Here is a 14,941-nt window from a genome sequence, read left to right as displayed (position 1 = left end):
TAAACTGACACGGTTGATCAAAGCAACGATGGATTGGGTGATGTGCGTAGTTCGAGTTTCAGGGACATTCTCGACTCCCTTCGAAACCCCCAGAGGGTTACGGCAAGGTGATGGTCTTTGGTGTCTGCTACTCAACATCGCTTTGGAAGGGTAATACGAAGAGCATGGATTTACTCGAGTGTTATAATTTGCAATAAGGCCGTCTAGCTTTTTGGCTTCTCCGACGACATAGATATTATGGCACGTAACTTTGAGAAGAAAGAGGAAAGCCAAGCGGATCGGACTAGTCATGAACACGTCGAAGGCGAAGTACATGATAAGGTTCAAGAGAAGACAATGTGAGCCACCCACCGCGAGTTTGCGATTGTACCCCGTTTGGCATAAAGTCATTTGGCATAATGCCGTTTGGCATAATGTTGTTTGGCATAAAGTCGTTTGGCATAATGGTCGTTTGGCATAACGGCCGTTTGGCATAATGGTCGTTTGGCATAAAGTCATTTGGCATAAATTTTATTTTAGCTGTGTAATGAATAAGTAAGATTTGTTGAGCAATTCAGTTACGTGGTTTCCTTCATATGGACGATATATGATAATTGGGAACGGAATTGTACGGCGTGACAAATTAAAAATGAAGAAGCTTCCTGTCAAAACGGGACCATTTGAAATGTAGACGCACCTACCAGCAAGATACATCAGCATTAAATTAAATTGACAATGGTCTTTTTTTTTCATGTCGTCTCTTGCCGTCTGCCGAGCAAATGTACCTTTTGAAAGAAAGGAAATATCTTCCCGTGTCTTAAACCAACAAATTCCTGAATTGAAAGAAGGAACCATTTTGTCATTACCCTACCCAGAACGCCATTACCCTGAATGCTATCACCCCGAGTGGGACACTACCCCGAATGAGCCAGTTAGTACCCCCAGTAGTCCTGATTTCAAGTATATAGTTTATTTCAGTGAAAATTTATGGAAAAATGGAAAATTATATACAATATAATGTGATTGATTATTACGTATTTTACGACTTATTCAATAGCAGGGCGACTCCAGTTGAGTAAATTACACATTTTTATGAGATTTTTTATCGTTGTTCCTTACTCTTTTTTCGATCCTTTTACAATGTTCACCGTGTTAGACTTGAAATTCGTTTATTTAAACTCGAACAGTTTGAAAACAGTATAGAACGAATAGTTCTCGGTCGGGAGTCCATTACATATCATGTGCTACCTTCGAAGACTGTTTAAGCAGGGGTGAGAATTTCGAAGCTCGTTCTCATGCTCAATGCAGGGAGCTGGAGGAAATTTCAGCCCACGTCGACTGGGCTTGAGACGGTGCGCGAACATGTATTTAAACAGAATAAAGGGGTAGAAAAAGTTGCTTCTGAAATTTGCCGGTGATAAGAAGGGCATGACAACAAGACCCTAGAATGAGAAAATCTCTTCTGTTCGTCGAATATGGTTGTTCCTTCCATGGCAAGGAACAGGCATAGTTTCGTCATACCTTGCAAACGTGATCATTTAAAGAAGGTTTTATCTCTACTGTTCGCCTCATACTGGGCAAACGCGTTTTTTTTAAATAGAAAGCATTTTCAACTCTGGAGTGCGTGATCTCTCTTGTTTTGGACAGCAGAACGATCGCGCGGTCGGCCGAATTATTGTGTTCTGCATTGCGCGGCCGGTAATAAAATTAATCAGTTCAGTGCGTGTTCTATCATGTTTCGGACAGCAGAACGATCGCGCGGTCGGCCGAATTATTGTGTTCTGCATTGCGCGGTCGGTAATAAAATTAATCAGTTCAGTGCGTGATCTCTCTTGTTCCGGACAGCAGAACGATCGCGCGATCGGCCGAATTATTGTGTTCTGCATTGCGCGGCCGGTAATAAAATTAATCAGTTCAGTGCGTGATCTCTCTTGTTCCGGACAGCAGAACGATCGCGCGGTCGGCCGAATTATTGTGTTCTGCATTGCGCGGCCGGTAATAAAATTAATCAGTTCAGTGCGTGTTCTATCATGTTTCGGACAGCAGAACGATCGCGCAGTCGGCCGAATTATTGTGTTCTGCATTGCGCGGTCGGTAATAAAATTAATCAGTTCAGTGCGTGTTCTATCATGTTTCGGACAGCAGAACGATCACGCAGTCGGCCGAATTATTGTGTTCTGCATTGTGCGGCCGGTAATAAAATTAGTCAGTTCAGTGCGGATACTGTCATGTTTCGGACAGCAGAACGATCGCGCGGTCGGCTGAATTATTGTGTTCTGCATTGCGCGGCCGGTAATAAAATTAATCAGTTCAGTGCGTGATCTCTCTTGTTCCGGACAGCAGAACGATCGCGCGGTCAGCCGAATTATTGTGTTCTGCATTGCGCGGCCGGTAATAAAATTAATCAGTTCAGTGCGTGCTCTATCATGTTTCGGACAGCAGAACGATCGCGCGGTCGGCCGAATTATTGTGTTCTGCATTGCGCGGCCGGTAGTACACTTAATCAGTTCAGTGCGTGTTCTATCATGTTTCGGACAGCAGAACGATCGCGCGGTCGGCCGAATTATTGTGTTCTGCATTGCGCGGCCGGTAATAAAATTAATCAGCTCAGTGCGTGTTCTATCATGTTTCGGACAGCAGAACGATCGCGCGGTCGGCTGAATTATTGTGTTCTGCATAGCGCGGCCGGTAATAAAATTAATCAGTTCAGTGCGTGATCTCTCTTGTTCCGGACAGCAGAACGATCGCGCGGTCGGCCGAATTATTGTGTTCTGCATTGCGCGGCCGGTAATAAAATTAATTAGTCATATGGCTACTGCTTCTGCCTCATACGCCTCATACGTTCCATTCTCCTACTCATTATCTTTCTCTTTATTTCTCATGTTCTAGCAATCGCTAGAACTGGAAATGGACTTCCATACCATTTCCATTACTATTCCTATACCTTCAACTTGAGTATTCTAACAGTAATCTGCTAGAATTGGAAATGAACTATAGAGCTCGTTTCCTACATCCAATTAGAAATCGCATCAGTTACCTCCTCCTATCTATCACATTGGCAGCTCGTTAACCAAGACGGACCTCTGCCTCTCCAACCTAACCCAGAAATTCAACAAATTCCGCATGAACTCGTGGCAAGTGCAGAGGTATATTCGGCTTGCAGTGGCCGAGTGATTGCATCATCATTTCCTCCCCATAACCTATATTGACTTGCATTCTGACGTGGCAGGCGCCAGTATGACCTAACAAATGAGATCACCAGTACTTGTACATTGAAGATGTGTGCTAGTCCCAAGCAAACATCTGTTGGTTCCCTGTGCAAGAACAGCTGATCTGGTCATAATGGAGTAGCAACTACGAGCAGTCAATCAAGCTCAAGCTCAAGCTCAATAGAAAGCATTTTCAACTCTGTTCGCTTGCATTGAAAAAAGGTATCAGCTCCTGTGTTTGCCTTAAATCGGGTAGATGCGTTCATTAAAAGGAGGCATTATCAACTATGTTCGCCTCATATCGGGCAAATGCATTCATCTGAATAAGGCATTATCATCTCTGTTCGCATTCAACCAACAAAAGCGTTCTTTTAAAGAAGGCATTATCTTCTATGTTCGCCTTATACCGGGCAAATGCGTTCATTAAAAGAAGGTATTACCAACTCTGTTCGCCTTATATCCGGAAAATGTGTTCATCTAAAGAAGGCATTATCAACTCCGTTTGCCTTATACCGGGCAAATGCGCTCATTAAAAGAAGGCATTATCAACTCTGTTCGCCTTATATCGGACAAATGCGTTCATCTAGAGAAGGCATTATTACCTGTGTTCACCTTAAACCATTATCCTCTATTTGCTTTGTATTGGACAAATGCGTTCATCAAAAGAAGGCATTATTAACTCCAAAACTACAGATTCGGGGTACATGAGTGGGGCCACCATTTTCTCTCTTGCCTTTTCTGGGCGAATGCATTTTCTGAATAAAGGGATCATATATTCCTTTGCTTTAAACCGAGCAAATGCCTGAATTGACTAAAGGAACTATGTCATCTTTTACCTTTTGCCGAGCAAATGCATCCTCTGAATGAAGGAATCTTATCTTCCCTTGTCTCTAACCGAGTAAATGCTTGAATTGAAAGAAGGTACCATATCATCTTTTGCCTTCTGCCATCCTCTGAAATAAGAGACCATAACTTGCCTCGCATTAAACCTAGCAAATGACTGATTTGGAAGAAGGAAGCATATCGTATTTCACCATCTGCTGGGCAAATGTATCCTTTGAAAAATGGAACCATATCTTCTCTGATGTAACTGTCGGGAAGATGCATCTTTTGAAAGAAGGGATCATATCCCTCTTTGCCTTAAACCGAGCAAATGTTTTAATTGAACAAATGAATAAAATTTTCCCTTGCCTTCGCCAAGAAAATGCGTCCTTTGAAAGAAGGAACTATATCTTTCCCTTTCCTAGAACTTAATATTGCATGCATATATTGAGAATAGGAACCATGCATATTCTTCCTTGTGTTATACCTGACAAAATTATTTGAAAAAGCATACACAAAGTATGTTTTTAAAGAGATGAATATATGTCATTTAGAAATAACTTCATTTGCTTTTTATTGCCTTTTTTTGTGTAAAATTTTTTTTTGCCCTTGAGCACTTACGATTTTGCGATTTAAAGTTTCGTATTTTGTAGTTTATTTTAGTCAACGACGATCTTGCTGCTGACCCAGAGGTAAAAAGATTTTGTGTGAAATAGCCAGATAATAAAAAGTCTACCTCTTATAATGTTAAAGTGACAATCATTATAAATAATTGAACATATTATGCATAAGTTTCGAAATTGATGATTACACAACTATTATGCCAAATGACCATTATGCCAAACGGCCATTATGCCAAACGGCCGTTATGCCAAACGACATTATGCCAAACGACCTTTATGCCAAACGGCCTTATGCCAAACGGCGTTATGCCAAACGACTTTATGCCAATTGACCTACCACCCGAGTTTGCATCGGTGGTAACGAAATCGAGGTGGTACAAGAGTTTGTGTACTTGGGCTCACTGGTGACTGCCGAAAATGATACCAGCAGAGAAATTCGGAGACGCATAGTGGCTGAAAATCGTACGTACTTTGGACTCCGCAGGACGCTCCGATCGAATAGAGTTCGCCGCCGTACGAAACTGACAATCTACAAAACGCTCATCAGACCGGTGTCCTCTACGGACACGAGACCTGGACGATGCTCGTGGAGGACCAACGCGCACTTGAAGTTTTGAAAAGGAAAGTGCTGCGTACCATCTATGGTGGGGTGCAGATGGCGGACGGTACTTGGAGGAGGCGAATGAACCACGAGTTGCATGAGCTGCTGGGAGAACCATCCATCGTTCACACCGCGAAAATCGGACGACTGCGGTGGGCCGGGCACGTAGCCAGAATGTCGAACAGTAACCCGGTGAAAATGGTTCTCGACAACGATCCGACGGACACAAGAAGGCGAGGTGCGCCTGCAAGGTGGATCGATCAGGCGGAAGATGACTTGCGGACCCTCCGTATACTGCGTGGTTGGCGACGTGTAGCCATGGACCGAGCCGAATGGAGAAGACTCTTATATACCGCACAGCCCACTTCGGCCTTAGTCTGAATAAATGAAATGAATGCTTCTTCTTCTTCTTCTTATTGACATTACATCCCCACACTGGGACAGAGCCGCCTCGCAGCTTAGGGTTCATTAAGCACTTCCACAGTTATTAACTGCGAGGTTTCTAAGCCAGATTACCATTTTTGCATTCGTAAACCATGAGGCTAAACACGATGATACTTTTATGCCCAGAGAAGTCGAGACAATTTCCAATCTGAAAATTGCCTAGACCGACACCGGGAATCGAACCCAGCCACCCTCAGCATGGTCTTGCTTTGTAGTCGCGCGTCTTACAGCACGGCTAAGGAGGGCCCCACGGAGGGGAAATGAAATTTCATTTATTTGATATTTCAGTAAGATTTCTTTCATAATTATAAAACGGTATTGTGGCAAAGCGTTATTTAACACACTACCCAAGTAACAATTTTCATGCTTGTTAGATTTATTTAATTCTTATAGCGGATTTATGACAGCAATCACCATGGCTAGTTGCTCAGATTTATTGGCGATCTTATTGCTATCAATAAACCTCTAATAAATCTGCTCGAAAAGCTTCAAACGTCAAATGCCGACTGGTCTTGTTAGCAGCTCTACGGTTGTAACGAAGAGCGTAATAAGTCCAATTTTCAAAGCTTGATCAAAGCCATAATTTTTGGTCGTAATGTGGTCAAATGAATAACCCCAATAAGAATATTTACATTGCGAAGGGTTTATAACGGTGTTTAATAAGAGCAACATTTTTCTGATCGAAATCTATGATGGCCATATTGGAAATGGAGAACCATCTTCAAGTCAGTGAATTTTTACAAAACTACAAAACTACTAAAAATTAAATTCTGGACGGAGCTATTATCACATGATCAAGTCTATTTCATAGATCTGTTTGAGAGCTTTGTAACAATATATGAATATGTTACGTTTGAGATGAAAATATGGCAAAGCTGCCCGTTTCCCCAGAAAACGTAAAAATATCATTTATAATGAGGGGCTAATTTGGCTAATGTTTATTGTTTATTGTTTATTGTTTATTGTTTATTGTTTATTGTTTATTGTTTATTGTTTATTGTTTATTGTTTATTGTTTATTGTTTATTGTTTATTGTTTATTGTTTATTGTTTATTGTTTATTGTTTATTGTTTTTTGTTTATTGTTTATTGTTTATTGTTTATTGTTTATTGTTTATTGTTTATTGTTTATTGTTTATTGTTTATTGTTTATTGTTTATTGTTTATTGTTTATTGTTTATTGTTTATTGTTTATTGTTTATTGTTTATTGTTTATTGTTTATTGTTTATTGTTTATTGTTTATTGTTTATTGTTTATTGTTTATTGTTTATTGTTTATTGTTTATTGTTTATTGTTTATTGTTTATTGTTTATTGTTTATTGTTTATTGTTTTTTGTTTATTGTTTATTGTTTTTTGTTTATTGTTTTTTGTTTTTTGTTTTTTGTTTATTGTTTATTGTTTATTGTTTATTGTTTATTGTTTATTGTTTATTGTTTATTGTTTATTGTTTATTGTTTATTGTTTATTGTTTATTGTTTATTGTTTATTGTTTATTGTTTATTGTTTATTGTTTATTGTTTATTGTTTATTGTTTATTGTTTATTGTTTATTGTTTATTGTTTATTGTTGCCTTTCGCGTGTACTAAGTATACGTAAAGGCTATAAGTTCATTCCAAAACTGAACTTTTGATAGAAGGCTCCGAGACCCATAGTGTTATATACCAATCGACTCAGCTCAAAGATTGAGGTGAGTTCTGTATGTGTGTATGTATGTATGTGTGTGTGTGTACAAAAAAATGTGAGACACACTTTTTTGTACTTAGCCTCATCCGATTTGCTTGCAACAGGTTGCATTCGACGTGGAATCCTTCCTAATTTTTCGCTATTGAAAATTTGCCCAATCGGCCCATGCATTCCGGAGTTATTAAAAAAACAACGTATTTTCCCCATTTTTCCCAAGGGTCCCCTCTTAGAATTTTTATTAAACCGAAAAAAAATTTTGTTTCAATAACTACTGCAATGCATTCAAATGAACGCAAATTTATGTGAATTGATGGAAATAACTGAATCTATCTCCTTAAAGTGCAATTTTAACCTCTCTTATGTGCTTTTCTTGTTATTCTTATGTGTGTTCTTGTTTTATAATACTCCAAAAAGGCACCATCACCGCACCGCTAGGTGAATTATTCTGGGTTTTTATTTTGCAAAAAGTAAGGTTTGAAGAACACGTTCAGAATCTACGCTCCGGAACGTCCTTTTCGATCCAAGCAGTTTTAACGGCAATGGACAAATTGTCTCGAAGCAGCATCAATGATTTTTATGTAGCCGTGCTTCATACAGAAAAAAAACCTACTCATATTCTTTCCCTCTTCATATCATTTAACTGTGGAAGCGTGGCATAGTTGACGCTTTATTGATTATTCCCAGTCAGCTGTTCTATTGAACTGCTGCGTAATTTCACTTATTTTGGTTATTCACGAAGTCGCAACCATATAGATATACAGCATGGTATAGCTTTAGCAATAGCACAAATCGTGAATAGAGATAAGAATATCTGCTGCCACTGTTCATGTCTGTCGTATGTATGTTTCACTTGCGTACTTTCGCAATAATGTATTAATCAGTTTGAAAATTAACAATATCCATAGTTTTGTGTTACATAAACGTTCCGAAAAAAAAGTGTCCTCAACAAATACAAATCAAATTGCATCCAATTGCATTAAGCTTGTTTTCGCATATTTGGGCCCAACTCTATCACCTATCATTCTCATGGAATCACACCGATGCCGTTAGATTATTTTTGAATATGTTCAATTTTTCCGCAGATATCAGTGATTTAATTACCAAAACAAAGAAACGTAAAATATATCATGGAAATGCATTCCAGTACATTATAGTGAAAAAGTGTTAATCCGCCGGAAGCACCGTCCAATCCGTGTGATTCGCCATGTCTTCCATTGTGAGGGCACTGTCGTGGCCTCTGCTGTCGCAATCGCCCGTGGGTGCCGGCGGTGCTTGTGATGGCGGATCCAATGGCCAGGGCGGACCCCACGGTGCATCCAACAGGGCAACGCATTGCAAGAAAAAAGGAATGCCTCCTTCGCCGACATTTCAACAGCTGATGGCCGCCCGCCGTCTGCTCTGTCGGCGGTACTATCCGGAGGGTGGCTGGGGCTGGATCGTGGTAGTGGTTGGCGTTATGGTGCACACGATGACCCACGGGATACAGCTGAGCTACGGACTGCTGCTGGGGTACACCATGCTGTACTTCGGGAAGAGTTTCACGGATACAGGTGAGTGGGATTGGCTAGCTGGTTTTGATGTGTCTTAATTAAACATTAAGGGATTCATTTTTTCGTTTTTTTATTCTCTTTATTCGAATTACAGTTAGGTTCGAAAACAATTATAGATATATTATTATAATTATATTATATTATATATTATATTATTATATTATATTATATTATTATATTATAATAATTATATAGAATCAATACAAAGCTAATTTAAGCACAAGACGATGATTTTGAACTTTTTCCATGTCCTACGTAAACCATGCTATAAAGTATAGACATCTCTTTCAAAGATCAATATTAAATAAAATGATTGTAGAACCAAATTCACCTCATGGTTTAAAAGAAAATATCTTCCTTTTACTTCCACTAGTTTGTTTTTTCGTGTCTACACAAATACGTATTTTGTCCACTACTTGTGGACATCTTCAGTGTGTTGATTATCCCCTAAGACGCTCGAAAATAATTATTAACAAATTCACCTATTTTGTAATTTCCGCATAATTACCATATTATGAGTTACAAATTACTCATCAATGGCCCAAGCACTTCAACAGACTAGAAATAGATGTAAACTAAACTAAACTAAAAAACGTCCTACCTTTGTGGTTTGTTCTTTTGTAGCGGTGATGCCAAAAAAACTCCACCATTCAATCACCTTCTAACTGAACAATTTTTATTTATATTGAACAGAAATCAACAATGCTAACCACTTCACTTTATAAGTCTCAAAACAAGTAAAAATATCATGGGTAGTATACGTTCTCATTCGTACTTAGGGTTACCCATTTACAAATGTTTACCATTAATCACGACACTTTGAATGGAAGGAACGGACGAAAAAAAAACTTCGACATTTCCCTTACGCAGATTAATGGCAACTCATTCCGGTCAATCAGAAAAAATAGGGCAATTCGGGAAAGGACCCATAAAATTATTCCGATTAGGGATCGATAAGAAAATAACCAAAATACGACAGCCTGCTTACAACAAGAGGAAAGCAATCATACAAGATGAGCCTAAAATTACTTTCTGCTGATATCACTTTCATCAATCATTCCGTCGTCCGAGTGAAGGTCCTTTCGCTTGCCTTTCGAAGCTGACATTGTGCACTTAACCATCATACTATTTCAGATACTTTCGGAGGGGATAATTCCACAAAGGTTCGGAGTCTCTCGTCACATTAAGAAAGAAAAATTTCCAAAACATCGCATTAACTGGCATTGGAGAAAAAATTAAATATCCAAAACCAACTGCCTCTCGGAGAGCTCTGAATGAAATGGAGCAGAAGATTTCAATTTGATTGATACTTCGAAAAATGCTTCGAACCGCGTAAAAAGGTAAATTTGAAAAAGTCCTCTCAACCGAAATGAACGGATTAAAAATATCCAATTCATTAAGCATGTCAACCCCAACTGCCACCACCAGTTCAGGCAGCATCGCGAATCGCAAGAGTAATGCTGAAGTACAACAAAGAATGCAAACTGCCTGGTCCGGTTGTAATCCGTTCGACAGTTCACATGTTGGTTGGTCCGATGATGAAGTGCACGAAAACAACAACACCCAGAAAATGCAAACAGCAACAACCGCAATCTTGTACTGGAGTTAAAATAACACGTCATAAGTACACCGGTCGATTTGAGTTATTGGAGGTGGAAATTATGACCATCATGGATCGCTGAAAATGTACGCGAGAATTGATTTTAAGTTGCTTATGAAAGTTCAAATTTGATTTTGATATCATTGCAAAGCAGTTTCCGTAGGAATCAGTTAGAGTTTTTGGAAACTTGTTAACAAACAAGCTGGCAAAAACAATAAACAGCGAATTAGCATCAGAAGAATTCCTTCCTATATCCAAAATCGCAAACATACTGATTGTATCTTATGGTGCAAGAAATGCTGAATTATTCGAAGCATGACTGATATTGCAAAAAAAATCAATGTCTGTTCACATCCACAGAGCACTCAGGTGTTTATAAATGTTTACATCAAAAGACAGAATTTCTTAAAATTCATTTCAACAACCGTTTTTATTCTCCCAAGAACGGCACATTTTTGCTACTCGTAGTACCCAGCAGCCATAAAATGAAGACACGTTTTCGACACTGATGTCACACGATTTCCAGTTTTCCACACTCGCCCCGAAAGCACTAAAATGCGGGTGATAATTGCTCCGGATTCGTTTGTCGGGCGACGACGGTAGCGGCGTGATCTGGAATTCACATTTTCACATTGCAATTACACATAGCAGCAAATCGATGTCTCCCGTCCCGTCGCCACCCGTTCTGACTTCATCTTGGTTACCCCTCGTTCCTAGGAATCACTTGTTCTATCTCATTCTACAAGGGCCACTCTTCCCAGGGCAACTCAACCGGAGAATGTTGTTCATATGGTTGGAAGTCTGTTTATCAGATTCCTCGCTGCGTTATCCAACAATCATCGGTCGTAATGTTTCCAGACGTGGGAAGCATACATGCCAAATGAAAATAATCGCAAAATTACTATATTTAAGACGTCTGACTGGCATTGATAGCCATGTTGATAGTACGATAGTTTCATTTATTGATTTTAATCGCACTTGATATGTTAAGAGAGTGGGACTTCCACTCGAACGTTACGCCAGTATTAAATTTGTGAAATAAATATTATTGAATGAAAATTCAAATAGGATCATTTGGGTATGTATCTACTTGCTATATGGGATATGCTGATATCAAATGAATAATTTCCAAATCAATTTTGTTTTTGTAGGCCAGTGAAATTGAACTATTCGGTCGAACGCAACAAAATAAAGTCTGAAAAGGGCATGGCAGGTATTTCCGTCAATGACCGTAGGGAAAGCAACGTTCATTTGCTAGAGCTCCACTACAGAAGAACGTTTCTCCTGAGCTTAGTACGAATGAGTTTGGCAAAAAAGTTCCTGTTTTATTGGTTTTCGAGACTGATGACGAAAATTAAAACGCAGACGAAAATTCCTACCTTAACCATAACAGTAATCAATAGAATGAAACAAATAAAAATCAGTACGTGTATGAAGGAAGTTTGAACATTAAAAAGAACATCGTATGAGAAAATGCGAAAAGAAAGTGAAAACGAAAAAAATGAGCTAAAAGAGGAAGATCCATATGTCGGCTTTGCATCATTGAAATTCAATCTGAACAAACTTTTTTAGATTGTATTTGGATTGTATTTGAATTGTATTTGGACCGAACTCCGACTGGATCTGACCGATGGGACTTGATTGGACTGGATCTGGATTTGGATTGACCTGATTGACCTGGACCGATTTGGATTGACTGTTGATTGACTGATTTGGACTGGATCTGGATTGACCTGGACTGGATCTGGACTGACTGACTGGATCTGGACTGGACTTTGACCTGGACTGGATCGACTGGACTGGATCTGGACTGACCTGGACTGACCTGACCGATCTGGACTGGATCTGGACCGATCTGGACTGACTGGACTGGATCGGACTGGATCTGACTGGATCTGGACTGACCTGGACCGATCTGGACTGACCTGGACTGGATCTGGACTGACCTGACTGATCTGGACCGGATCTGGACTGACCTGGACTGGATCTGGACTGGATCTGGACTGGATCTGGACCGACCTGGACTGGACCTGACTGGATCTGGACTGATCTGACTGATCTGACCTGGACTGACCTGGACTGGATCTGGACTGGACCTGACTGGATCTGGACCGGACTGATCTGACTGGATCTGGACTGACCTGGATTTGACCGATCTGGACTGGACCTGACTGGATCTGGACTGACCTGGACTGGATCTTGACTGACCGATCTGGACTGGATCTGACCGACCTGGACTGACCTGACTGGACCTGACTGGATCTGGACTGGACCTGACTGGATCTGGACTGGATCTGACCGATCTGGACTGGACTGATCTGGACTGGATCTGGACTGACTCTGACTGGATCTGACTGACCTGGACTGGATCTGGACTGGATCTGGACTGACTGACTGACCTGGACTGACCTGACTGACTGGATCTGGACTGACCTGGACTGACCTGACCGATTGGACTGGACCTGGACTGGATCGACTGATCTGGACTGACCTGGACTGGGACTGACCGACTGACTGATCTGGACTGGATTTGACCTGGACTGACCTGGACTGACCTGGACTGACCTGACTGGACCTGACCGATCTGACCGACCTGGACTGGACCTGACTGACCTGGACTGGACCTGGACTGGATCTGACTGACCTGGACTGGATCTGGACTGGATCTGGACTGGATCTGGACCGACCTGGACTGACTCTGACTGGATCTGGACTGACCTGGATCGACCTGGACTGGACCTGGACTGACCTGGACCGATCTGGACTTGACTGACCTGGACCTGGACTGGACCTGGACTGGATCTGACTGGACCTGGACTGGATCTGGACCGGATCTGACTGACCTGACTGATCTGGACTGGACCTGGACCGACTGGACTGGATCTGACCGGACCTGGACTGGATCTTGGACTGACCTGGACTGACCTGGACTGGATCTGACTGACTCTGACTGGACTTGGACTGATCTAACTGGACCTGGACGACTTGGACTGGATCTTGACTGGATCTGACTGACCTGACTGATCGGGACTGATCTGACTGACCTGACTGGATCTGGACCTGATCTGACTGGATCTGGACTGGATCTGACCTTTAATCAGAATTTTGGATCTTGACCTGACCTTGATCTGGATCTTGACTGACCTGACCTGGACTGACTGGATCTGACTGGATCTGGACCGGACTGGACTGACCTGGACTGGATCTGGACTGGATCTGACCGACTTGGATTGACTGGATCTGGACTGGACTGACCTGACCGGATCTGGACCGACCTGGACTGACCTGGACTGGATCTGGACTGACCTTGACCGACCTGGACTGACCTGACTGGATCTGGACTGGATCTGGACTGGACTCTGGACTCGACCTGGACCGACTGGACCGACTGGACCATGGATCTGACCTGGACTGACCTGGACTGGATCTGACCGACCTGACTGGATCTGGACTGGATCTGGACTGACCTGGACTGATCTGGACTGGACCTGGACTGGACCTGGACTGATCTGGACTGGATCTGGACCTGATCTGGATCTGGACCGACCTGACTGACTGGATCTGACTGACTGGACTGGATCTGACCTGGGACTGGATCTGACTGACTCTGGACTGGATCTGGACTGATCGGACTGGATCTGGACTGGACCTGGACTGACCTGGACTGACCTGACCTGGATCTGGACTGGACCTAACCGGACCTGACTGGATCTGACCGACCTGGACTGGATTTGACTGATCTGGACTGACTGGACTGATCTGACTGGATCTGGACTGGATCTTGGACTGATCTTGACTGGATCTGGACTGGATCTGGACTGACCTGGACTGGATCTGACTGGACTGGATCTTGGACTGACTTGACTGGATCTGGACTGGATCTGACTGGATCGGACTGGATCTGGACTGGATTGGGACTGACCTGGACTGGATCTGACCGACTCTGACCGGACTCCGACTGACCTGGACTGACCTGGACTGACTGACTGACTGGATCTGGACTGATCTGGACTGGATCTGGACTGGATCTTGACCGACTGACCTGACCTGGATCTGGACTGACTGATCTGGACTGGATCTGGACTGACCTGGACTGACCTGGACTGGATCTGGACTGACTGACCTGGACCGATCTGGACTGGACCTGGACTGGATCTGGACTGGATCTGACTGGATCTGGACCGACCTGACTGGATCTGACTGATCTGGACTGGATCTGGACTGATCTGACTGGATCTGGACCGATCTGGACTGACTTGGACTGGATCTGGACTGGATCTGGACTGGATCTGGACTGATCGACTGGATCTGGACTGACTTGGACTGGACCTGGACTGGATCTGGACTGATCTGGACTGGACCTGGACTGACCTGGACTGACCTGGACTGGACCTGACTGATCTGGACTGACCTGGACTGACCTGGATCT

The 14,941-nt window shown here is 42.1% G+C and overlaps 1 protein-coding gene across 4 annotated transcripts in view; it reads left to right on the top strand.

Annotated features, from left to right (window-relative positions):
- LOC134205576 (monocarboxylate transporter 12-like) overlaps positions 1-14,941 on the top strand; it is a 471,854-nt gene that overhangs the window by 101,567 nt on the left and 355,346 nt on the right. For all 4 annotated transcript variants that reach the window (XM_062680939.1, XM_062680938.1, XM_062680937.1 and 1 more), the window contains exon 2: positions 8,445-8,912. In XM_062680939.1, the coding sequence (XP_062536923.1) occupies positions 8,567-8,912 (346 nt within the window). In that variant the 5' untranslated portion in view covers positions 8,445-8,566. The remainder of the gene's footprint in view (positions 1-8,444; positions 8,913-14,941) is intronic.

The sequence above is a fragment of the Armigeres subalbatus genome, chromosome 1 (genome assembly GCF_024139115.2).
Source record: "Armigeres subalbatus isolate Guangzhou_Male chromosome 1, GZ_Asu_2, whole genome shotgun sequence".
NCBI lineage: Eukaryota > Metazoa > Arthropoda > Insecta > Diptera > Culicidae > Armigeres > Armigeres subalbatus.
Note: the sequence above shows the minus strand (reverse complement) of the source record. Positions and strands in the feature narration are given on the sequence as shown.